Source organism: Pyrus communis, chromosome 11 (assembly GCF_963583255.1).
Source record: "Pyrus communis chromosome 11, drPyrComm1.1, whole genome shotgun sequence".
Taxonomy (NCBI): Eukaryota; Viridiplantae; Streptophyta; class Magnoliopsida; order Rosales; family Rosaceae; genus Pyrus; species Pyrus communis.
This window is the reverse complement of record NC_084813.1, coordinates 16,595,902-16,622,922: the sequence shown is the minus strand read 5'-3', so window position 1 is coordinate 16,622,922 and position 27,021 is coordinate 16,595,902. Positions and strand designations below refer to the sequence as shown.

General features: G+C 36.0%; 2 protein-coding genes across 2 annotated transcripts; one reads left to right on the top strand and one right to left on the bottom strand.

Annotated features, from left to right (window-relative positions):
* Positions 1–2,283: 2,283 nt before the first annotated feature.
* On the top strand, positions 2,284–3,782 carry LOC137749280 (HVA22-like protein f). The gene is made up of 5 exons (XM_068489382.1): positions 2,284–2,407; positions 2,828–2,854; positions 2,961–3,083; positions 3,317–3,563; positions 3,644–3,782. The coding sequence occupies exons 1-5, from the start codon at positions 2,361–2,363 to the stop codon at positions 3,668–3,670; spliced, it is 471 nt and encodes a 156-aa protein (XP_068345483.1). The 5' UTR covers positions 2,284–2,360; the 3' UTR covers positions 3,671–3,782.
* Positions 3,783–3,924: 142 nt separating this feature from the next.
* On the bottom strand, positions 3,925–11,105 carry LOC137708849 (uncharacterized). Its single transcript, XM_068448004.1, has 4 exons — positions 10,781–11,105; positions 9,934–10,693; positions 4,359–7,345; positions 3,925–4,263 (listed from the first exon to the last, which is right to left on the bottom strand). The coding sequence occupies exons 1-4, from the start codon at positions 10,810–10,812 to the stop codon at positions 4,251–4,253; spliced, it is 3,792 nt and encodes a 1,263-aa protein (XP_068304105.1). The 5' UTR covers positions 10,813–11,105; the 3' UTR covers positions 3,925–4,250.
* Between the last annotated feature and the right edge of the window lie 15,916 nt (positions 11,106–27,021).

Genomic DNA, 27,021 nt, shown 5'->3' with positions numbered 1-27,021 from the left:
CCCGACCACGCCCTCACGGTTTTGTTTTTGGGAACTCACACGAGAACTTCCCGATGGGTCACCCATCCTAAAAATGCTCTCGCGCGCTACTCGCTTAACTTCGGAGTTTCTACGGAATCCAAAGTCAGTGAGCTCCCAAAAGGCCTCGTGCTAGGTAGGGATAGGAATATACATATAAGGATCACTCCCCTGGGCGATGTGGGATGTCACACAACCCGTTAAGCTATCGGGTATGACACGAAAACAACACGAACACGAGAAAACATGACACGAATGTCAGATCTAGCATTTAACAAGAATCAAATCTTCATTTTAGAAATTTTTTTTTTCAGAATATATCACGGAAATTAAAGAATAATTAACATAGAAGGCTCATTTGAGAGTGCCGCTCTTTAAAGATTTGAAAGCGTTTTCAAATTTTAACATTGTTTGACATACAAAAGTTATATGTTATAGAATACATTCTAATTTCTACTTCAAAAATAAGTTACATTGACAAACATATTATGATCAGATACATACGTAATCCAATTATGATCAAATATGCATTTTGACAAAATAGGAAAAAGGAAAAGAGAAACATGTCTCAAACATGAAGATCGAGTGGCTGCCACGCACTAGAGGACTTAGATCCTCTCTGGATCCTTTCTATGAGGAACCTAATAATCGATTAATCTTAGTCGTAGATTGTACGGTTTTGAATAATTGCATTCTTTTTCATTTGTTAGATGCAACAGACACTTTTTTGTCTTCCTCCTCTTTCCGTTTATACTTCTCTCTTCTTCCTCTGCTATATGATGCTTTCATGGAAAATTATGAAAATTCACATGCAAAAAGCCAACTGAACTTCACTACTCGTTTGTTTCATTAGTTGGCACCCAAACCCTATTTGGTACTTCTTCATTGGGCTGGTTACAAGTTGGAAGAAAGGGAGCAAAGAGGGAGGGAAAAAGAGAAGAATTTGTAACTCAAAAATCAATGAAATTGAACGTGTGTGCAAATTCTTAGTTGGATGTTTAATACATGGGGAGGAAGATTCTCTTCCCTCCTATTCTCATCTCTTTTCCTCATCTCTTTTTACATATTATTTTTTGTCTTTTTATCTTTATAAAAAAATAAATATAAGATGTTGACATGACTAAATTGTAACGGAAGAAAATGAAAGAGAGATTAGGAGATGACAGATTCCTCCTCCATATTTGGGAGAACCTGAGCCACAAACTCAGGTGTTGCCCTTTGGTTTCCAGCTCTTAGGCCGCCGACAGTGGACGGTGTTGTGAGATTTGGGTCTTACATAACATAACATGTTGGTGTTACATCAAGTTACAGTTGATAAATGGACAAAGTACATGTAATGATGAAAGCTTTTGGAATTATAAAGGAAGGCCCTACTCTCACGTGCCTTGATATGCTGTCGCTTTTTATTACCCCCACAGCTCCACTCTACCTTTAGGGTTTCCACTGCTTTTATTTTCTCTTTTTTACCAACTTTTTTATCCCCGTTTTCCATTATTTATTTATTTCTTCCTAAAGTAAAATATATATCAAATGTAATTATGCACATTTTTTTTGGTTAACTTATGCATATTAAAACTAATCACCTAATTTGTATATGAGGTTGAATGTGATTGTGATAAAAATACATGTTTTTCTCTAAATCAAAAGATACATTTTCATATGCAAAACTTCTTTAGTAATTGAATGCGTTTTTGAAGTCCTGATATTCTAGTAGCGTGCATTGTATTGTACTAATTAAATCCATACATCTATTAACTCTATCATGCATATATATATATATATATATATATATATATATATATATATATATATATATATATATATAAGCATGCAATGTATTAAACATTAGAGGACGAATCAATAAAATTTCATAAGGTTGCAGCATGAAGTTTGTGATTATTGGGGTCTTGGTTTTTCAAAGCCTTTAATTTATGAGTGCATTTCTAATAAATAAAAATCCTTGTAATTATAATTCTTTTTTTATAACCAATATTTATTTTATAAATAATAAGAAAAACTGAAATGTGTATGTTATAAGATGCTAATTAACGCACGTAAAAGTGGCTTTAAAAGGGAGACAAAGTTTCAAGAGAAAGAAAAGCTAGCTAAGGTATATATGCCAATGCAATTGAGATCAGCAAAAGAAAACCCTTTGATGGGGCAATAATTCTTTAATTCGGCTTCTTGATGAAATCAACTTCACAATCCACAGACCTTTAAATACACGACTTGTACTTCCCATCATCGACTCATTTTCTCAGGAAATTATTATTTACACACTTCAGGGTTAATTTGTGAGAAGAAACGAGCGGGCAAACCAGATCAAATTGTAGTGTTTCAGTATGGGTGTTCTTGGAGTCATTGCTAAAAATTTGGATACAATAATCGGGTATGTTGCAAAAGACACACCTTAAATATCATATGTTTTTATTCTTGTTATTGTTTTATAATTATATCCTCCATACATCGATACTAATGTGACATGCATGTCTATTACAAAAAGTGCAGAAAATGTTTTATATGCGTGGTGCCTTCGTCTGAAAAATGTCAATTTCCATGCCACGTATAATAATTAAGCACGCACAGCTTCATCTTTATATGTTAATCTTGATTTGGTTTAAATTTATCCAAGAAGTATGAATAATAACCTGCATGAACGACCATATATATATATATATATATATATATATATATATATATCTGTGTGTGTGTGTGTGTGTGTATTTTGATTATCATAACCGGAACTTACTAATTGATATTTCATTTCTACCGATTAATCTTGAGATGTTTGCTTTTGATCTTCTTGCAGGCCAGGAGTGATGCTTCTTTATCCATTGTAAGTAAATTCTTAATAATCGACGAGAGGGGGAAATAATCAGCTAGAATTGATTGACTAATTTGTTTATATATTTATTCCTTCCATTTCGTCCATGCATGAACAGGTATGCATCAATGAGAGCAATCGAGAGCCCTTCAGCACTCGACGAACAACAGTGGCTACCATATTGGGTTATATACTCTTTCATAACCTTATTCGAACTATCCTTCTGGAAAGTACTAGCTTGGTATGTCAACAAAATACTGCATGCACATTTGCTCTAGGGAGATGATTTCACACTGTCGTTTTTTCTAATTCCATTTATTTAATCTACAAATAAATAAAAGAAATGAGTGCATATATGGGGAGAAAAATAGAATTCGGTAATCATTTTCCTTTATTCTGATACACATTTTTCTAATAATTATTCATGAAACTATTGATTAAACTATACATCTGTTTGGACATTGGCATATATAGGATTCCAATATGGCCATATATGAAGCTGTTATTTTGCATGTGGTTGGTGCTGCCAATTTTCAATGGGGCAGCCTATGTTTATGAGAACGTTGTGAGGAAGTATGTGAAGCTTGGAGACCATTTGAGCTCAAACTATCCAGCGGGTCAGAAGAAGGTCCTGCAGATGATGAGCCTTGACGCAAGGAAGCATGTCGAACACTTCATCGATCAATATGGAGTTGAAGCTTTCGAAAGAGTCGTCAAAGCAGTATGTACAAACACTAATTAATATCTATTAATGTCTTTCTAGGTAAGATTAAGTTCACTAATGAATGTGTGATTTTGCAGGCTGAAAGAGAAGCTAGGAGGCACTGATCCATGCAGCAACTATGAAGCTACAAACATATAGAGGAGATGTGCATTAATCTAGTCTTTGTATATAGGCATATGGTCTTATATATTTTGTTTATATGAATGGAAAATTATGTTTACTCACCTTTTTAATTCTCTTAACCTTCTTTTCATGATCACTTTGGTAATATAAGTAAAAAATGCATGTCCAAAATGTGTACTTCGAAGAAATACAACAAATTTTAAATTTCCATTGCATACAGTACCAAAAACTTCGGAGAAAAAAGGCCAAAATTTCCCTGCTAATGAAGGGACTAGAATTTTCGAATACACTCAACAAAACAGGACCCAGTAGAATTTCAGATACAGAAGGATGTAGTCTGAAAAGAACTAAATTAAATTGTAGGAAAAAGCATATAATCTACTATTACACGGTCATATTTTACAGATCCCATGTGAAGAGTAACATGGCTTAAGAAACAGATGTGAAAATACAAAGTTTCCAACAGTTAATTTGGCTAGTGTTACTGCAAGCGAAGCGACCGGAAATCCTATGAACTATGCTGCTTTTGGCATTCATACATGAACATTCCTGTATCCTGACCTAAACGGTGAACCTGTTGCAGTCACAAAACCTTTATAAGCATCAGACAGAAAAATGGATGCAGCGGAAAGGAAAATATAACCAGTTTAAAAGACTTGCTTCTAAAACCTGTAAATCTTTGTTGCTTTCTTCTGAGGTTGTGGTTCTCTGAAACCATTAGTTACCGCAACAAAGGGAATTGTTGAATGGATTGACCTGGAGTTATCCTGATCCACATTTGGAGTGGGTTTTATGATGTGTTTTGCTCCTGCACTAAGTTTAATGGGGCCTGTACTTCTCATAACGCTGTCCATTTTGGAAGACTCGACTCCAAAGGGTTCAAATCTAGCCTTTTGAAAATAATGTTGGCTGCAACCCAAATCGCTTTCTTTCTTCCAACTTGAGTCGAGGTCAAGTGCTCTCAAATTAGACTGCCTTTCATCGAAAATGTTCCTTCTTGACGATCCTGCGGCAGTACTCAACTTTTCCTGCGTTTCTAAGTGCACCATGTCGGGAGCCTTTGTTGAATCTACAGCTTTGACGGCCAGTCTCTTGGTTTTCTTGAAGGGATAGGGATCTTTGATCTTGATTCTGTTTCTGTCCATGTTGGTGGCAGAGGTTGGTTTTGGATTTACTTCTTGAATGGCTCGAGCAAGAGGAGGAATACCAGTAGTCGCCGGAGTATGTGCATTCTCCCTCACTTGTAAACGAGAGGTCATGAAATTGCAAGGATAAGAAATTTCCGAAGGATGATGCGTGCTAAAAAAATTAGCTGTCGGCCTAATATGCTGATGGTGTCTGCTATCCACATTTGGAAAAGATTGAGAAGCTGCATTTGGGACTTGCAGTGTTGCATGTAACAACCAAGGGGGCATGCCCTTAGAGGAGCTCTCAAACCACGATGACTCCACATTCTTTTCTCTACATTCCGGATTCAGGATAGGCAAGCCGATTGATGATTTCGCAAAATGAGGTGGATCCTGCTTGTAATTCAGTTCAGCAGGTCCTAAAACCCCATGCCCACAAGTATTCAGAGAAGCAGATAATACTGGTAGTTGAGAGCCAAACTGTAGGGATTGTAGAGATTCAGCTCCAGATATGAATTGCTCCCGGAAGTTAGGTGGCCCATTAAACATTGCAGGCGAAGCAGGCAACTGAGCAAAACGGATCAAATTAGAACTTGGACATCTGTCGGCGGTAAGGCTGCCATTTTCAAACATGGAATTGCTTTGCCAGTTGCGGTAAGGGTGGGGAAATCTAGACTCTGGAGCTTTCATCATTAAATTTTGTTGTGGGGCATGTTCTCTGTCAATTTCAAATGACTGCGCGGCAGGTTCTTTCAACTTTCCCGATGCTGTGCATGGAAACCAGTTCTGCGGGAAATTCCTGTTCAACGACAAAGTATCCAAGGCAGTACTTGAAGGACGATGCTCTGCTATAATTTCCTTATCCATCCACACTTTTCCATCCTCAAACCCTTGAATCTCTTTGCTACTTTTACCAATTGCCACATCTTTTCCCATTAACCGCATCGTTGGTTGATTCACATTCAATGGTGTGTGGCCTGAATTTTCCGTAGAGATCATTCCACGTATCTTTTGGTTCTGTACCTGGTCAAATTGTCTGCGTCCACTGATAGAGACATTCATCAGGTTTCGGTCTGAAACAAGCGGGTGAAAAGAGTGGCTGCTTCTGCTCTCAAAATCAAGCTGATGTATATCTGCTCTTTGAGTATTTTGCAAGTAAGTAGCACCAAACAAATCTCGAATATGTGACCTAGGATTCTCTTTAAAATAATTCTGCATAGGAAAGAAGTTCAACCGGTCATTTGGAAGTTCTCTTTCCAAAAAATGCTTGTTGTATGCAGTCGAACAATCTCCCGTACTTGGTACACAGGAAAAATTCTGCGTTGGTAAGCTACTCATACTCGTTAAGTGGGTAAAATTCTGTATTGGTAAGCCACTGGAAAACCCTGGTATAGCATTCGTCTTCCTCAACTGGATTAGCTCACCATGTGAATTGAGAGGCAAACCAACAAAATCCTCATCTGCACACCTTTCCCTATATGTAACCGCTCTTTGTTTCCACTCCGGAAAGGGATATGAGCCACCCATCAGGTTCACAGGTGGACATACTGATTGGGAGTACAGACCACGATCGCCGAATTTATCTATTTCAGATTGTGACAGGAACGGAAACCTCCCCTTGGCATTCTCATTGAAACTGAAACTAGATGAAGAAGAGACAGGAAATGCTCCAGTATTTTCCTTTGAACTCATTGCAGAAACTCCATGTATAGGATGTACGACACAATCAATCTTTCCACTGGGCTCAAAATCTCTGGAAACAGTAGCTCCTTGAGTACTTAGGCAGGGTTCTTCTAGAGAACAAATCGGTCTTGGAATGCCAGAATATGCAGGTCTAAGTGTGGAAGTGGGGTAGCCTTGCTCAAACATACCTAAATTATTATCTTCAGTCGCAAAACTACTTGAAGGCACAGATTTATCAGGCAAATGCTTTACTTTTTCTTGATGAGTCATATGTGGCCTCAGAAAACTAGGAATATTAACATGATCGGGAATTAGAGGCAATTCCTTCCTTCCGATTATACTGCAAGACTCGGTTCCAATATCTGTGCCAATTGAAACATCATTTTCTCTTCTGTCTACCTCCACCGGGGTTGCTTCTTTATTACTGTCAGCATACTCATCCTTCTCAGATGGACTAGCAAAGGAATCTGAATTATTCTCAAGGGAAGACACTCCATTATTCCTTGGACTAAGTATGTGATCCGTTCCAGAAAACCTGACATGCCTTTCTGAATGTTGAATACCGCAAGGATTTGATTGACTATCACTTTGCATGCCGCAATAAGTGGAGTTCTGCCCACAAGCATCATGATTCTTGAGAATGCTGTGAACGGCAAACACCGGTTTTTTATGCTTAGGAAACGACTTCGATATTTGAGCAACTTTTCGCTTCTTTGCAGATAAACATTTGAGATTTGGTGTCCTTGCACGAACAGTTATGGAATCCCAAACATCCACCGCACACCTCTTATTCAGCTTTTTGGCAAAATTGACTGAACTTTGCAATTTAAGTTTGCAAGAATGCTCCTGATTCATACAAGAAAGTTATTACACCGTCACATACAAATTCTTAAAACAAACGAGAAATTTACATAAATCTATATCTTTCTTTCAGTAAAACTTTGTATAAATTGATCATAAACATTCAATCGTAGTTAACAAACTAAGCATTAGAAATTATTTTTTTAGCTACAATATCAGAATTTACTGGATTAACAGCACTCTTACATGCAAACGGACTTTCCAAACCAACAAGTATTTTGGACTGCCGTACCGTAAGTTTATAGTCACTTAAAGGTATTGATTATCCGATCCATTTTAAAGCACTAGTATATCTTTCTGACAAAAAAGAAAAACTGAAAGTCCAGCAGAAATCAACTAGCATAATGCAAAAAAAAAAAAAAAAAAAAAAAAAAAAAAAAAAAAAAAACACTTTTCAAATCCTTTTTCCATAAATTCCAATGAACAAAGAGCAAAATGACAAGAAGATTAATAAAACACCACCCCAGCTGAAGTTTGTTCTAGCAACAGTTAATACTTTAATTTTCTCGACCGAAAGACAAACTTTAATATTCAACTGCAGATTGATATTTTCCATCAAATAGATCCGTCAACCAATCACAACTTGAAGTCATTCTACCATATATCCAGATAAAGCAGTCTTGAGATTTAGCTGCATCGCAAATAAGATGAAATTTTTCCTACTCCGTTACAAAGGCTTGTAACTTGTCAGATCATATATATACCTCTCTATCTTGTCCAAAGCTGATTTAAGACACTAATATAGCTTATCAGATCATATCGCAATTATATAGTTTCCCAGAGACTGCTCTTGTCCAAACAATGTCACTCAATCGAAACATTAACATTAAACCATCAATGGACATAGCTGATTCAAGAAAGAACAGTTCAGATTCTTATTCTCCATGCTTCTCTTGAAAGAGTCTCATTAACTAAAGAATTTAGAGTAAGATAATGATGGTAGGAACCAATGACATCACACACAGCTAGGTCAAACTTTATGTGAGATTGTTCCAGATCACAAGATCAAAGTGATTGCTTCAATTTTAGAATTTTTATATAGTTACTAATTCTGCAGAGAGAAATCCATCATCTTTATCTTTGAACAATTAGACTAATCTTCCGTAGTACCGAAATATCATTCTTTAGTATCACTATCATCCTTTCGAAGTTTCCAACTATTAGCCATGCCACAAAGATTGTTCAGACCAAGAAATTAAATTGAGATACAAGGACAAACTCCCATTCAATCTCGCTTTCTTAACTAATTCCTAGATTTCAAGACACAATATCCAGCCAAAAAGCTAACATGTGCAGAATAATATCATCCATGCTAAAAAGATGTTTCACCTTTCGAGTCACAATCTTGTGATCATATGATGACAGAAGAATGCAAAATCACCAGCATGCATTATCTGCAAGCCCTCCCTTCACTTACTGTGAGTGATCCTTCCAAACGATTCTAAAATATACCACTAACCACTAGACATAAAATGCCATCCTGAAGGCAGATAAATCTAGCATTCATAATTCCACCAATCTACGACATTCAGATAAATCGAATCAATTATACCACTGCCCATTTGATCACTGATTCAATGTCTGATCCATTATCTCCTCAAGGCATGCGATCCACTCATAAACCAGCACATGGATCTGGCATAAATTTACTTGACCAAACCCCTACTGAATAGCTGGAGTAACATTCCAAACCAGTCCTCCATAACTGCTGTAACCTTTCACACACTACATAAAAGTGATACATATATTGAAATCTCTCGACTTCCCAGTACTGATATATAGCTAGCAAGTCTTGGGTGTTCATATTCTTCCAAGCCATATCAGACCAAAGAGCAGACAAGATCCAGTATTCTAGATATTCCAAGGTCTACGATATCTAAATAATCCCCAAAGCCAACCAGAAGCTCCAAATTAAATCAAGTCCAAACACCAATAATGCGCTCTTAATTTCTTGCAGCACCAAGAAATCACACAAATTAAACAACAGTACTACTACATGCCCATACTTTACCTGATATATATGATTATGTGTTAACCATTTCTATCACATGATTTCCCGATGATCAGAAACCCGTTCGCCATACGTATTCTCAATCTAAATTCAATATCCTATCAATCTATATAAATTTCATTGCTATCTGATCAAAATTGGAGCATATTATCTTGCCCAAGAGACTAGTACTCAAAACAGTGGGGGGAAAAAAACAGCATCATTAGCCTAGCTAGGATTATACACTTGCTAAACCAAGGTAAAGAAGAATCTTCCACCCTATAAAATCGATTTTGCTGCTGAATCCGTACTGTACAGTTGGATCACCACGCTCTCCCTCCATAACCCAATAAACAAGAACCCATAAAACACAAGGTACAATCACAACAAACGCACTCATTCCCCTCAAACTAATTACAGTGTTTTCTCCCAGCTTTTTTAGCAGTATAATTTTATGCACAAAGTAATCAAACTATCACTACAGTAATCAAATTTAACAACAATCTTATGGTATAATTATTAAAAACACATATAACCCAACTGCTTAGTCAATATTTTATGGTATGAAAAGTTGATCGCATACCTTGTTTGCTATTAACCCCTCATTCTTCATCTTCTTAATCTTCTTCTTCTTGAACTTCTTGTTGTCGTTGTTGTTCTCCTCCAATAACAAAACCCTTTTCTCCTTCTTCCTTTTCTTTACCTTCTTTGTTGCCTTTAAAACACTGCCACTCTCACCCAACACCTTACAATTATCATCTCCATTAACTCTATCTATTCCACAAAGACCTCCTTCTTCATGCGTTTGGATCTGCGGCGCCACGGCGAATATCTCAGCAATCGATCTCTTCTTGGGAGCTTTCGATTTCGCCTTCCTCATCTGCCTCCTCCGCTCCTCCCTCGATACAAGACAGCCATCGATATGGGCGTTCACACCGTTCACGGTAGCCCCGGCAAAATCTTTACAAACCGGACAAACCGAAGACGACAACAAGTCGTCGTCAGACGATTTTTGGGTCTCCTCACTCTCAGCATCACCATCACCATCAGCAGCAACAACCTTGTCAAGTCTTCGTTCGACGGCAGTGAACTCGATGTCGTTTCTCGGAATATCTGAGCTTTCTTTGTTCACAAGGGTTAGTACCTCTTGGTTTGTGTTGGATCTTTTCAAGCGCTGGAGCTCGTGGGACCACCACTTGAACTTGGTCACAGTCATCGGAGGAAGCAACGCCGCCGCTTCTGCTTCCTTCTTCTTCTTCGTATCTTCGTCGTCGTGGATGTCCGCAACCGTGAAGGGATAACATTTCAGAACGTCCACGGATCGCATCTTCGCTGCATATTCTCTACAAAAACACAAGAACAAATTTTTAAGAGCGGCAAAAAACAAAGCAAAGCAAAGTTGCTAAATTTGAGGTAGCTAGCAAGCTTACCGGATGGAGAAGCCATCAAACGCAGCAGCCATGGTCGTTTAATCTCTGGAGAATAAGAAGAGGAGGAAATGAGGATGAGGGTTGGAGCTACAAGCTAGAGAGAATAAAAAGCTTTAGAGGATAGAGATAGAGAGAGAAAGGAAGAGAGAGAGAGACAGAGAGATGCACATATTGTTTACTCTCCTGCTTTCTTTTTTCTTTGGGTTTGTGCGTGTATAGCATTATTATTATTTTTTTATTTTTCCCGCTCGAGAGAGGGAATGACTGAAGGAAAAGGGAAGACAGCAGCACAGACTGAAGACTGAAAAACTGAAGAGCAGTACTGTTCTACTCATGGGCTGAAGAGGTGGTGGTATTTCTTTGCTTTCTTCTCTCTCTCCCTTCTCTCTCCTCTCTCTCTCTCTCCTCTCTCCTCTCTCCTCTCTCCTGTAAATATCTCTCTCTTGAGCATTAGGAGCACTGTGCTTTGCTTCCCCCTTATTATGACTGACAGCGACCTGAGAGACCCCTACCAAAATGCTAAAGCGACCGAACACAACTACCCATCTCTATGTCATCCCCATCCCTATCCCCCACGCACTTACCATATTTCTATTATTTTTATATTCTTTTTATTATATATAAATAGAAAATGCTAAAAAAATATATTTTCAGAGCATATTTATGAATTATAATAATGTGACGTTCGATAGTTGATTCCTTTTTTAAGCAGATAAACTTTAGCATAATTTGTGTGTAGTGGTAAATTACTATAATATTGTAAGTGAATGAAACGTTTAAGGGAAAATATCTCTATTTTTTTATAAAAGTGAAGATTAGTTGTGGAGTCCACACCACATCAAACTTTAATCTTCCAAACCATTTATTTTTCAAGTTACACCTCATAGATTATCCTTGCAAAGTATTAGTCAAATTGAAAATGTTTAAGACATTTAATTGAGTTTAAAGAAATTAACGAATATTTTGTTATATAAGAAACAATGAAATTTTATCTTGATAATTAAGAAAGTGTTATTGACACTCCAAAAATCTCATTCTACACTCCTCACAAGTGTATTTTTCTTTCAAAATATAGAAAGTTTGGAGTGTAGAATGAGATTTTGGAGTGTCAATAACAATAGGCAAAATGTTTCAGATTGAATTGAATTTTTGTAAGAATGATCTATGAAACGAGACTTACAAAATAAACGGTTCGAATCGCTGAAGTTCGATGTGGAGTGGGCCTCACACCTAATCCTTTTAAAAAAAAAAAAAAAAAAATAGGAATCCCTTTGCATAAGAGGCACGTGTAAGTGAATATGAATAACGCATGCATTCCCCATGATATTTGTATTTTCTCATGAAAATTTATCTGTCTTTTCACTTATGATTAATATATTTTCACTGCAGGAACATCATAATTAATTTTGTTCATTCTCTATCATTATCTAAAGATTATATATGCAAAAATTCATTAAATTTGAAAATTGTGTAGTCATCCATGCGTGTTAAACTAATTAACGGTTTTGGTAATAAATAGCATCTTTATGATGGCCCGTTTATTTGTTTGTTGTATATGAATTGCTAAAAGATCTCCAAATTGAATGATTTTTGTAAATATAATATTTGGGTAAGAAGACTAAATTTTGTAAATTAAATGACCTGAAAATTGATGATTGGATTATTACTTAAGTGTTGATTAAAGTGATTATTTTATATTAATGACACATGGCAAGCTATGGTAATCTATCCCTTCCGGGGGTTAGGAAGACTTACAGAGGCATTTCAGCCTCCCCTTGGCCACAAGTCTGGCTTCCACACCAACAGCGGGTTTCGAACCCAAGACCTCCAGTTTTTAGTTTGAAGGAAGCATTGCAATCCGCCCTTTACTATTAGGTCACCAGCTCGTGGTTTTATAATTATGTTTCTTAACAACAATAAAATACTTTGTCATTATGTATTAACATTATAACATACGTGAATTCTTTCCAACAATTGTTACTATATAAAAGCTCTCAAATGCTAGCTAACCAATTAATATTTTAATAGACACTATTTATTCATTTGGGTCCGCTCCACAAGGTAATTTCATGATTCAAATCCTTCAATTTTAGGTTCTCATTGATCATGCTTGAAAAAATTCAATCAAATTATAAATCATTTAGCCCTTTAGACTTTAGTCATTATTGTGAACATTTCATGTCACATCCCCGCCCGGGGCGGACCACTTCCCGGGCCCGCTCCACCACCGTAGCACAATATTGTCCGCTTTGGACTTACCATTCCCTCACAGTTTTGTTTTTTTGGGAACTCACGAGCAACCTCCCAGTGGGTCACCCATCATGGAATTGCTCTAACCCCCTTCTTGCTTAGCTTCGGAGTTCCTACGGAACCCGAAGCTAGTGAGCTCCCAAAAGGCCTCGTGCTAGGTAGGGATAAGAATATACATTTAAGGATCACTCCCCTGGACGATGTGGGATGTCACATTTCATGGTTTATCAATAACACTATATACGATTACAGTTAAATAACTAAACATTTTTCAATTTCAGTGAAATTTTGCAAGGATGATTATTTATAAACTAGCAAATTGTCAATTCAATTATGAGAAATATTATGGAGCGCACCTAATCGAGTGATGATTAGCGTTGCATTAAGATATGTTACATGAATAATTTACTTTTTTAAGTAGAAGGAATTAAATGGATTAGTATATATTTTGTTTTTTTAATTATTACTATTATAGGAGGGGCAAGGATTCAAAACTATTACATTAATTCAAGGGAGGGGGAGATTTGAACCTAACACGCATGGGCAAAAACCCAACAATTAAGATATTAGACCACATGCAAGGATTGGTTCTAAAAGATTAGGAAATATATCGTTCAAGGCTAATTCATCTTCTACCTAAAACTTAAACAGAATTTAAAAGTAAATATTATTCAATCCAGCCCAATCCTAGATACCAAGGTGGCATATAATGTTATATGTTATGTAATTGATTGAGTATGCATGTGTGTGGTAAGACTTCAATGAGAATTTTAAAAGTAGTAGCTCAATTAATTAAAAACATTCATTATTTTCACTTTCATATCTAGATCTGGCAAATTCTTACACGATCCGTTAACACGACACGTAAACAACATGAAAATAACAAGTTTTGGGTCAACACGATAATTAATTGGGTCATTATCGGGTCACACGATAATAACTCGTTAATAACGGGTCCTTAACAAGTTTACACGAGAATGACACGTGGGTAACTTGTTTCGACACGATAAGAAAAAAATTATTTTGAGGATTTTAATTTTTTATACTAAAAAAAACATACTATAAAATACAATAGATATAATGAATATGTATTTATTGTTTATTAATTATTATTCTATATAAATTTTAAATTTTTAGTTTTATTTATGTATTTATTTTTATAGTGTATTATAGGCAAAGATTGAGATTAAAAATCATAAAACACATTAAAATAAAAATATCAAGTAATTTAAAACTACCAAACACATTAAAAAATTATAATAATTAATTTACATGTGCGAAAAATATGAAAAAAATATACAAACGCTCGTAATCGCATCCTCTACGTTTTGAGGATGGGTACATGATCTTTTGAAATTTTAAAACATACAAACTCTCATGAATAGTATTTTTAAGGGAGTTCAAAATAAACAAAATTCATAATCATTAATGTATAAGTCTGAAAGATGTGAAAGCATAATAAACGTTTATAATTGCATCCTTAACGTTGAGACGGTGGTTACATGGTCATTTAGATTTTTAAAACCCTCCAAATCTCATGAACAGTGTTTTTATTTGAGTGCAAAATTAATAAAAATTATTGTAGAAGTGTGAAAAATGTAATCACTCGTAATGAAAAACATTACAACTTTCATGAAGGGGTCAACTCCGAAATTTAGTATGTATATACTAATTTAGTATTATGTTTTTACATTTTTTGGGTCAAATTATGTTTTTCATTTTCATTTTTATTGATTTAAAATATATTTTTCTTAACGGGTAATGGGTCGGGTCATATTACATGATAATATTAATGGGTTGATTTCGGGTCGGGTCATATTACCCGTTTACTTTGATAAGGATTACACGACACGACCTGTTAAGCTATTGGGTATAACATGAAAACGATACGAATACGAGAAACACGACACAAATGTCAAGTTTATTCATATCCCCACCCGCTCGTATGAAAAAATAGAAAAGAAAATTAAATTAAAAGGAATCCATTTTAATTAACAATGGTAATACAAATCCTTTTCATTTTAATCTTTGGACGGTATATGATAAGAGTACAAAAGAATAAGGAAAATATTAATCGTTGCTCTTCAAAAAGTTGTCAACACCACCAACACCATATTCGATTTTTCTTGTAGCCATAAGCAACAAGGATTCTGCTACCGACGAAGGCAAAAGCTAAAATCAACACAACAGACGTTGAAAGGCATCGCGTGAACATACGCGACTATACTTAAGCTGGTCACTAATAAAGTTAAGCTAGTTTGTTTGTTCATTTATTTGCTGTTTTTATTGTTGGTTTGCCAAGGGGACAACATAAACAATTATCTTGTCTAACACCCTTGGAATTATCTTAAGTAGAAATTTGGAGTTCACAATTCAAGTAGCTAAGAGTATTTGTGTAACATCCCACATTGTTCAAGGGAGTGGATCTTGTAAGCCTTATATGTATATTCTCATCCCTACCTAGTACGAGGCCTTTTGGGAGCTCATTGGCTTCGGGTTCCGCAGGAACTCTGAAGTTAAGCGAGAAGGGGGCTAGAGCAATCCCATAACGGGTGACCCACTGGGAAGTTGCTCATGAGTTCCCAAAAACAAAACCGTGAGGGCATGGTCGGGGCCCAAAGTGGACAATATATTGCTACGGTGGAGTCGAGCCCGGGATATGGTAGGGGCTCGGGTCGGGATGTGACAATTTGGTATCAAAGCCAATCCCTGACTGGATGTGTGCCAACGAGGACGTCGAGCCCCTATGGGGGGTGGATTGTAACATCCCACATCGCTCAGGGGAGTGGATCTTGTAAGTCTTAAATGTATATTCCCATCCCTACCTAGTACGAGGCCTTTTGGGAGCTCACTGGCTTCGGAGTTCATTGGAACTCCGTAGTTAAACGAGTAGCACGCAAGAGCACTTCTATGATATTGTAACATCCCACATCGCACAGGGGAGTGGATCCTGTAAACTTTATATGTATATTCCCATCCCTACCTAGTACGAGGCCTTTTGAGAGCTCACTGGCTTCGGGTTCCGTATGAACTCCGAAGTTAAGCGAAAAGGGGGCTAGAGCAATCCCATGATGGGTGACCTACTGGGAAGTTGCTCATGAGTTCCCAAAAACAAAACCGTGAGGCCGTGGTTGGGGCCCAATGCGGACAATATCATGCTGCGGTGGTGGAGTCGAGCCCGGGATATGGTAGGGGCCCGGGCTGGGATGTGACAATTTGGCATCAGAGCCAATCCCTGGCCGGATGTGTGCTAACGAGGGCGTCGGGTCCCTAAGGGGGGTGGATTATAACATTCCAAATCGCCCAGGGGAGTGGATCCTGTAAGCCATATATGTATATTCCTATTCCTACCTAGTACAAGGCCTTTTGGGAGCTCACTGGCTTTGGGTTCCGTAGGAACTCCGAAGTTAAGCGAGAAGGGGGTTAGAGCAATCCCATGATGGGTGATCCACTGGGAAGTTGCTCGTGAGTTCCCAAAAACAAAACTGTGAGGGAATGGTAAGCCCAAAGCGGACAATATCGTGCTACGGTGGTGGAGCGGGCCCGGAAAGTGATCCACCCTGAGCCGGGATGTGACAATTTGTTATTGGATACTACGAGTTAGTGATATTTTTCTTCACAGTAAGTGAGAAGTCTTAAATTCAATTCTTATAACTACAAGTCAAATACTAATTTATTATATTTGACCTATTATATAACTTAATTCAAGTTAAAACATTTTGCACTCAATATTCTACGTACGATCAAATTTTCCTCCTTTGATATCATTAAATATATAGAAATTTAAATCCTTGCATGACGGTATGGGTTCAAATCCCGTCGATGGCTAATTATAACATTTAATCAAACAAAATCTATCATGTGACAAAATATATATATATATATATATATATATATATATATATATGTGTGTGTGTGTGTGTGTGTGTGTGTCAAAAAATCACGGTAGTTTATGGGAAAGTGTTATTCACACTCATTTTTACCTTTGATACATTAATTTTTGTCATTGATATTTTTCAATTCATAAAAAAACTGTAAAAAGTAAAAAATGGATGTGTGGATAATACTATCTTAGTTTATAAGACAAATCCCGTTTGGTCGGGGAATTAACTTTTGTTAGTTGTGTGAACCTTTAGACCTTGAGGTGAACGCCAGGCCCTACTCAATTTACATCACCCTCTCCCTTCACCATATGTAATATGTATGGACCACATTTGTATACATGTTTATTTAAGTCTAGCTATATCGATGGTATGATGGTCCCCTGGACTTAAATAATAAGTAACTTCTAGCTATTTACCAAGACAAAATTGCTAATTCTAACTTTTAGCTTCTTATATAGTTAGCTAGTTTCATCTTCTACTAGCTAGATTGGTCATGCAACACTACCTTTCTCTATTTATATCACTTGAATGACGTATACAATATATCTCAAGCCCTAAAATTTATATTTATGCACCACTATGTGTATTATATATTTGGTGAGTAGGTCAACTACCCCCATTCAACTCCTTTGTAGCAGAATTTAATCGGCACACCTTCAAAATATTGTAATAGCTATTTGCTATCGGGAATGGATTTTATGAAAGAGTAACTACTTCGACATCCCTGGAACCAAGAAAGGATTAAGTTAAATAATGTTACACCGGTTAGTGCGAGTCAAGAGCTATATGATGCATAAACTATGTGTAAGTTAGATTTAGAAAATGAATGAGAATCCAAGCACTTAGGGTTTATTGGTACACTAATTAACATGGTCAGAGCTCAGAAAAGACGCAATCACCATCACTAGAAGTCCTCTTTAGATCTAGCTAGGAAAACAAGTCTGGTCTCAATATGTCTACAATATAAGACATGCCCTAACCATCGCAAATAAGCATGACTCGTCCCAATAAGCAATAATATAGGTCTGAATACATCATAGATAATCTAAGTCTAAATACATCGTAGTTTTCATAGATAATCATGATTGAAGGTTCCAAGCCCTAGCTCGAGCCTAAGAAAGATAGGTCTGAATACATCATAGATATGAACTTGATCCTCAACATTATTTGAGACCTAAACATAGTCCAAAATTGGATTTAGGCAAAGATAAGAGCCAACACGGCTTGAGAGTAATCACAATATCATACTCACTCATGGATTCTCAAGATACATCTATAACCTTAGTTAACATCTCACACACAGACCTAAACCTCAAAAGCTATATAAGCATCACTCATTCCAAACCTAGAGGTAATTGAGATACAAACTCTATAACTATTCTTCTAAGTTCATTCAACACAATATCCATCGAACACTAACTTGAGTGTTGGAATTTTTTTTGCCGAAAACACAATGTGCTCCCAGCTCTTCCTTAATTGTTCGCAGGCTGTTCAAGTTCGCCCCAGGAGTCTGCAAATTGTGTGATAGTATGTAGTAATAGTGTATCAAGATCTTACATTTACATGGAGTTGAATAGTAGGGTTTTCTCCTTGCCCGCAGAAGATACATATAACTGTGACAAAGATACTTCCATTAGGTATGGGTATTAAGCGAGTATATGTTTTTGACTTGTTGGAGAGTGAGGCTGGAACTTATTGGAAGTACGATTAAATTTATGGGATGTTGCAAGCCATGATAGTGACCGTTGATATTTTTATACCCGACATCCTTCCCCAGTTCCCCCACTACCTTTCACAATTCAACATCACCATGTATTATACACGTGTTATGCTTGTATATGCTGTTATATATGCATGGCAGCATGCATGGTGATGCAGAATGTTTATGCATGTATGGTGTGTATCTGTAATCTGTTATGCATCCATGTATGTAATAGCCATGTATTCATGTATCCATGCATTCATGTAACGATGGAGACAGGCGTTCCGCACCACTGAGGGAGGTGTCATAGGCCCCAGCTCCCAGTAATATGTGTGTCCCATGGATAAAGACACGAATTGTACCAAAAATTAAAATACAAGAGTAAGTAAATATTGTTTGCTTGCCTACTGAACAAAAGGAGAAAAATACAAGCAGCTAGTGTGTTAAAAGAGGCTTGTGACAACAATAGAGGACAATACAAGAGATACCATATTTTTCGACCACCCCTCCCAATATTATATAACAAAAGTGTCATGTCTATTACAGGATTAATTTATATTGCAAATATTAACCAAAGTGATAAGGTTGCGTAGTATGTATTGATGTATATGATGGAGATCGATATATGATATATTTATTTTCTTTTTCTTTTTCAAAAGAAGGTATTCGAATTCGGTAATACTAGGTAGATCAAAATTTTAAATTAAATTTACAAACCAAATGATGAGTCACTAATAGGAAATAAGTAAGTTAATCAACACTTAAGTACAATCCAATCATCAACAAGCACATCATTTAGTTCACAAAATTTAATTTAAAAGTTTGATCTACCTAACATTATCCATTCGAATAAGGCGTCTTCTAACATACTAATTATTTAAGGCGTCTTCTGACATACATTCTATTTTCCATTTTTAATAGTGCATATTATAATGTTTCTATTGGATATAGCAAGTGCCATGCCAGCAATTGCTTATGTCATAAGATAATCTTGAAATGTTGTAAATAAAGAATTTTCCTCTCTTACTTTAATGAGTCGGTTAACATTTTGTAACAAACAGAATATTGAGAAATACAATTGTGCTCTCTTTCTTCCTCTGTAAGATTCATTCCTTTTCTTCTTCAATGTCTAATCTCTGCAATTCATACAAGCATGTCAAGATTGTTAAGATGGTATTGTGAGCCAGCTATGCTTATACTTTGGATTCTGGATAGGTTTCCGCTGCTCCATTCAATGAGGTTTTCTTCATCTTTATCTTCTATTTCATATCTATAATGTTGTAGAAATTTTTTGAATTTTTTGAATTTTTTTTTTTTTTGGATTTCGTTTGTATTCTATCATGATTACAAATCTTGGATTCATCTATGTTCAAGGCCAATGCTCAGATGATTTGTTATATTGGTTGATTTCATTAGATGCTTACTTACTTTCTTGAAGGCCGATGCCAATAATTTCATGTTCTTGGATGAATTAAGGTCGATAACCAATTGTTCATCAAGATTGTCTCTTCTTGTTTGTTAAATCCTACGATTTGGGAGATTTTTTTACACTTTTGAATCTGGGTATTTTTTGGTCATATTGTTTATTGCTGCGTTATTCTCTACTGAAGAATCGTGTCTGACTCAGTTAAACTTGAAAATCTTTTGGGAATGCTGACTATAAAGTTGAATGATGACAATTTTATCAAGTGGAATTTCCAGTTTTGTTCTGTTCTACGTGGGTATGATCTTTTTGATCACTTTACTGGTAAATCTATTTGCCCTCCAAAGTATGTTCTTACTCCTGAGTTAAGGGTTACTACTGATATCAATTTTTCTTATAAAGCATAGTTTAAAACTGATATGGCTATCTTGAATCTTTTAATTGCTACTTTGAGTGATGATGCCATGGAATATGTTTTGGGTTGTAAAACTTATCATGAAGTGTGGATTGCTTTACAAGATCGGTACATATCCTAATGTGAATCATTTAAAGGCTGAGTTACACACTATTCAGAAAGTAAGTGATAATGTTGATAAATACTTATTAAGGATAAAGACAATTAAAGACAAATTGATTGTTGCTGGTGAAAAAATCTCCGATAATGATTTGATTATTACTGCATTAACTGGTTTTCCAGTTGATTTTAACATGATTCGAACTGTGATCATAGTAAGAGAAACACCTATTTCTTTAAAAGAATTCAGGGCACGGCTTTTGGGAGTGGAAAAAAGTTTAGAGACTAGAATGCAATCTCCTGTTCATAGCAAGGCAGCAATGTATGTTAATGGTTCAGTTCCTCCATTGCAAATGGGTCTACTTCCTCAGCTTCATTTCTACCGAACTTCCTCAGCTTCATTTCTACCAAACTTTGGTTATGGTCTTATTCCTCCAGATTCTTCCAACTCTAGTTCTACTTCAACTAGTTCTCAGGGTTATCAACAATCTCCTTCTGCTACTGTTAATGGTTTTTCTGGTAATGACAATAACTTTGGCAATCTGGGAAATATATCTTTTGGCAATAGGCTATCCATCTTCTGGCAATAACTATGGTAGTCTTTCTGGTAATAATAATTTTGGAGGAAATGGTTACAAAGGTAAAGGTAATAGTGGCTATAAGTCTAAGTTCAATGGTATAGATCTAGTAACTACTGGTCTGGTAATACTTCTACTCGGCAAAATGTGATTCCTGAGTGCCAAATTTGTTCTAGAAAGGGACATACAACTGTCATTTGTTGATACAGAAATGATAACAGTCAAGTTTCTCAAGAATGCCAAATCTATGGAAAATGAGGGCATATTGCCAGGGATTGCAGACATAAGGGTAACTATGCTTACCAAGGAGCTCCTCATCCTTCTCTTAGTGCTCATTATGCATTTCAGGACTATCATCCTCAGTTCCAATTTCTTATTCCTCAATCCAATGTTCAGTTGTTTGACAATATTGGTTATCCAGATACCTTTTTCAGTCCTCAACTAGTTCCTCAAGGTTATCCAGCACATGTGACTCAAGGCCAGTCTTCTCTTAATTTATCTGGTACTCCAGCACATAACATGTCATATTCTATAAATGCTTTGACTACACAAACAATTTCTGGTGATGGTTCCTGGATAGTTAACACTGGAGCCTCACATCACATGAGTCTTGATGTCATTGTCTTGAACATAGCATTGTTACCTGCATTGTTACCTACATCCTCTCATACATTATATCTTCGAAATGTTTTACATGTTCCCATGTTAACAGTCAATTTATTGTCTGTAAAACAGTTATGTATAGACAATCACAGTTGGTTTATTTGTGATGATTTTGAGTTCTTTGTGCAGGACAAGGCAAGATGAGTGATACTTTACCATGAAAAGATTAGTAATAATGAGTTGCTTAGGATTCCTGTACACGTCTTTCCAATGGTGTTGAATAAAGGTTTTTCTTTTTCCTCTGCATTCTTGGGAAAAGCAGTTAAATCTTCATTGTGGCATCATAGACTGGGGCATCCCTTAAATGAAAATTTGGAAGCAATGCTTATGAGTTCTAATGTCTCTTTTAATAATGATGTACATGTTCAGCCTTGTTCTCATTGTTTTAGTGGAAAAATGAATAGATTATCTTTTCCAAAAAGACTAGATAGAGTTAAGGTTCATTTTCATAAAATCCATAGTGATGTTTGGGATCCTTCACCTGTTGTGTCAATTAAAGGTTTAAGGTATTATGTGTCTTTTTTATATGAAGCTACATGATTTGTGTGGATCTTTCCTTTAATGAATAAATCAGCAGTTTTTGATACATTTGTGAAGTTTTATGCTTATGTTGTAACTTAATTCAACACCAAGATTAAAGTTTTGCAGTCTGATGGTGGTGGTGAATTTCTAAGTACTGTTTTTAAAGACTCTTGCAATCATTGCATATTACATTTTATATCCTGTCTGTATACACCACAACATAATGGTTTAGTGGAAAGGAAACATAAGCATGTTATAAAGACTGTTATTACATTGTTGACAGTTGCACAACTTCCACATAAGTTCTAGTATCATGTCGTAGCACATGCAGTTTTCTTGATTAATCGAATGCCTACCAAGAATCTCAGTGTGGTTTCACCTTTTCAAAAGTTGTTTCATAAACAACCAGAGATATCTTCTTTGAAGGTTTTTGGTTCTGCCATATATCCTTATCTTAGGCCATATAATTCTCATAAGCTTCAGCCTAGATCCATCCAATGTGTGTTTTTGGGTTATTCATTTGGCTACAAAGGAGTTATGTATTTTAATATGCTCACAGGGAAGTTATTGGTTTCCAGACATGTTCATGATGAATATTATTTTCCATTTGCAACTGTCAAGTTTGATGCAAGATCTTCTGCTATAGAGTTTGTTCATACTTCTGATACTTCTACAATACCTATTGTAGTTAATTTGAATATTCCTAGTTTGAGACAAGATGTTACACAACCTGCTTTTCAATCTCAGGGTGAATCTCTTAGTCATCAATTGAGTTCAAATGATTTACTGTCAACTTCCCAAGCTAATAATGCTTCTAGTTTACGCGGTTCTCATTTTGTACAGGATCCTACTCATAGTTCTTCACATTTAGTTGCTTTTCCTTCCAGTTCCTTTGTCATGTTACTTGTCCATTCTCCCCATCAACTATAAATTGTGTTACCTCAAGCTAGTTCTTCAGTTTCCATTATTGCAGATTCTAGTTCACTTCCTCATGGTATTCAAATCAAACTCAGAACTAGTGCAATAACTAGACAAGATTACTCAGCCCTTGCAACTACATTTCTTGAAGTGCAATCTCTTGTTTCCAATGAGGATCATCAATTTTCTAGTGGTTTCAATTTCATCGCAGATATGACAAATTCTGCCGAACCTTCAACTTTCAAAACTGCATCTCAATTACCTGAGTGGTAAGTGGCTATGCAAGAAAAATATGATGCACTTCAAACTTAAGGTACATGGCTTCTAGTTCCCTCTCCTATGGATAAAAACACTATTTGATGTAAGTGAGTGTATAAAATTAAACGAAATCATGATGGTACTATATCTAGACATAAAGCTAGATTAGTGGCACAAGGTTTTAGCCAAGAGAAGAGTTTAGATTATAGAAAAACTTTTAGTCTAATGGTTCGACATACTACTATAAGGTTGATCTTAGCTTTGGCTACAACTCATAAGTGATCCCTTAGACAACTTGATGTAAACAATGCCTTTTTACATGATGAGTTACATGAGGAAGTTTATATGAAGCAACCTCCAGGTTTTGTCAATCCTATTTGTCCCACACATGTGTGTAAGCTAGTTAAGTCTTTGTATGGACTTAAACAGGCTCTGCGAGCTTGGAATGCCAAGTTCACTAGTTATCTGGTAGTTGTGGGTTTTAAAGCATATCTCTTTGATTCAAGTCTGTTTGTGAAATAAGTTGGAACTGATCTGTTCATATTATTATTATATGTTGATGATGTCATACTTATAGGGTCTAATATTGTTCTCATTCAATTTGTTATTGATAATCAGGGTATTATGTTTGATCTAAAAGATATGGGGCCACTTACCTATTTTTTGGGATTGTAAATTAAGTACAAATCCAATGGTGATATCTTTGTGAATCAGGAGAAATATGTCAAGGATTTGGTGCATAAGGCTGGAATGGATGATTGTAAACCATGTATCACACCTTGTAAGCCATATAGTTATGTTCTTGTTGATGAAGGTGACTTGCTACCAGAACCTACACTTTATAGAAGGTCTACAATATCTAACTTTCACAAGGCCCAACATTGCTTTTGCAGTTAGTTTATGAATGCTTTTATTGATGTCTATTTTGGTTTAGTTAAGAGACTTATTCGGTTTTTATAAGGAACTATGAAGTGTGGGTTAACCTTTACTTTTGACATTGGTATTGATATCAGAGGTTATATTGATATCTAGATGTCAATACAAGACAGTCCATTATAGGATATGTTATCTATCTGGGTGATAATCTTGTTTCATGGCAATCCAAGAAACAAAGTTCAGTTTCTCATAGCTCCACTGAAGCTAAATATAAGGCCCTTGCATATGCTGCTGCTGATATACCATGGTTCAGATTAGTCTTGCATGATCTTTGTGTTGTCATACCTAATCCTTTGTTGTTACTTTGTAATAATCAGTCAGCTATTGCCTTAAGCATGAATCCCATTCATCATTCTCAAATCAAGCACTTAGAAACTGATTTCCACTTTGTCCGAGAACAGGTGCAGAAAAGGAATATGGAAGTACAGTATGTGCCTACACAAGATCAAATTGCTGATATACTTACAAAAGGCTTACATGGTCATCAAACATTGTAACAATCTTAATTTGGGAAATCCCAGCTAAGATTGAGGGGGAGCATTGGATATACATGTTACACATAAGCAAGTGTCATGTTAGCAATTGCTTATGTCATAAGATAATCTTGAAATGTTGTATATAAAGACTTTCCCTCTCTTACTTTAGTGAGTCGGTTAGCATTTTGTAACAAACAGAATATTGAGAAATACAATTGTGCTCTCTTTCTTCCTCTGTAAGATTCATTCCTTTTCTTCTTGAATGTCTAATTTTTGCAATTCATACAAGCATGTCAAGATTGTTAAGAGTTTCTACGAGCATCGGTGTGATCATTCCATTTTTCTTTATTTGGATACAGAATTAGTATATTGTTCATAATTGGTTGTCAGAATATTCTTTTACTCATGATTTATCTAGGGGCTTGAACTATAAATCGTACACACTTAGAATTTGTGAATGCTTCAATGTTATTCTTTTTACTAGAAGGGAATATATATATATATGTGTGTGTGTGTGTGTGTGTGTGTGTGTGTGTGTGTAGTTGATAAACCTTCACAATTAATTTAGGAAACGCATTAAGGAAAGAAATCTCAGTCAATACAATATTCACACTTTTATTTTAACATATTCTAACAGTCTCCCGTAAGTTGGTGCATAGATATCAGACATGCCCAATTTGCCCACAAGTCTTACAAATATCTTATTCGATAATGCCTTCGCTAAAACATCTGCAAACTGATCTTTCGACTTAACTATAAGTATTTCAATAATCTTTGATTCCAGATTCTCATTGATGAAAAAAAAGGGGTGTGATATCCACACACCCCATTTTACTTCTCACACATCTTTTTAATTTTCAACTGTCAGATCGAATGAATTGAAGAAGATCAATGGAAAAAAATTATCAAGGGGTGTGTGAGAAGTAAAATAGGGTGTGTGGATAACACACCCCAAAAAAAATGATCTACTTCCTCATGTTTCCTTCGATCATGTGAATTGGATTAGCTACGATCTCACATGTGGTTTTACTGTCACAATAAAACTTCATGGCTTCTTTCTGACATATCCAAATTCCTCAAGATCTTTCGTAACCAAAGTATTCCAGTAGTTCCAAAAGTAACTCCCCCGTACTTTGCTTTGGCATTTAAGCAAGCAACAACATTTTATTTCTTATTTCTCCAAATTACCAGATTACCTCCACAAAATATAATGAGAGAAATATTCTTGGAACATATATGCATATTTCTGGTAGACTTGTGTAAATCAAAGAACAAGCCCATGCCAATTGCTTGCTGCCTTTATTTAATTAATTAGTTGGTTAAAGATTGAACATTCATATATGATAAACTTGTAGTTGTACCTCTAGCCCTAGGGCTAGGTTAGAAATATATTGGAGCGCTTTTGGACAAAAACTTGCACCATCATACATATTGAACGTGTTCAAAATCTGCATGCTTGAAAGGATTGAGCTGTAATACAAAATATTATCTGAGCTTTGTGCGGGCTTCTCATCTTTTGATCAACAGTACTGTAAACAAAGAAAGAAAGCAGTTGATCAGAAAAACAAGAAAGAAAGAAAAAAAAGAAAAGACGGATGCATGAGGGGAGTGTTTGTTTTGCTACAATAGATAAATGCTAAGGAATTTTTTTAATGGTGAGACTTTCCGTAACTTCTCTGTTATTTTACAATTTAAGGTTATTTTTTATAGACCATAAAAAGTACACTTTTCAGAGCAATTCTACCCCTAAAGACTTTGCGCCAGCACCCAGCTCATTTATCCACTCAAGTGAACAGTAATATACTCCAGTGTACAGTAATAAGCCAAAACATCTCCATCCCTAAAACCAAATAGCCTAGTCAATTTTATTAAAATATTATTAATTTTTATTATAAAATAATAATTTAATTTTTAACAAATGCATCTCCGCTCCCCTCCCCTGTCTCTACCTCAGAAGCTCCCCCACCACCTCCCTCCAATGTGCAGAAGAAAGAAACCCATTAACAAGATGAAGAGATATGGGAAGAACACAGTGGAAGGGATCTATCTCTCTCTCCCTCTCTCTAAACCTCAGCCTCGAGTAGGGCGTCCAAGGCCCCCAACCCCCCATCCCTGCC

Excerpts from the sequence above, each read along its gene's own strand:
- LOC137749280 (XM_068489382.1), top strand. The coding sequence starts at position 2,361 with ATGGGTGTTCTTGGAGTCATTGCTAAAAATTTGGATACAATAATCGG. Across the intron at positions 2,408-2,827 it reads AATTTGGATACAATAATCGG|GCCAGGAGTGATGCTTCTTT; the intron begins GTATGTTGCAAA and ends ATCTTCTTGCAG. Across the intron at positions 2,855-2,960 it reads GTGATGCTTCTTTATCCATT|GTATGCATCAATGAGAGCAA; the intron begins GTAAGTAAATTC and ends ATGCATGAACAG.
- LOC137708849 (XM_068448004.1), bottom strand. The coding sequence starts at position 10,812 with ATGGCTGCTGCGTTTGATGGCTTCTCCATCCG. Across the intron at positions 10,694-10,780 it reads TTTGATGGCTTCTCCATCCG|AGAATATGCAGCGAAGATGC; the intron begins GTAAGCTTGCTA and ends GTGTTTTTGTAG. Across the intron at positions 7,346-9,933 it reads AGGGGTTAATAGCAAACAAG|GAGCATTCTTGCAAACTTAA; the intron begins GTATGCGATCAA and ends TGTATGAATCAG.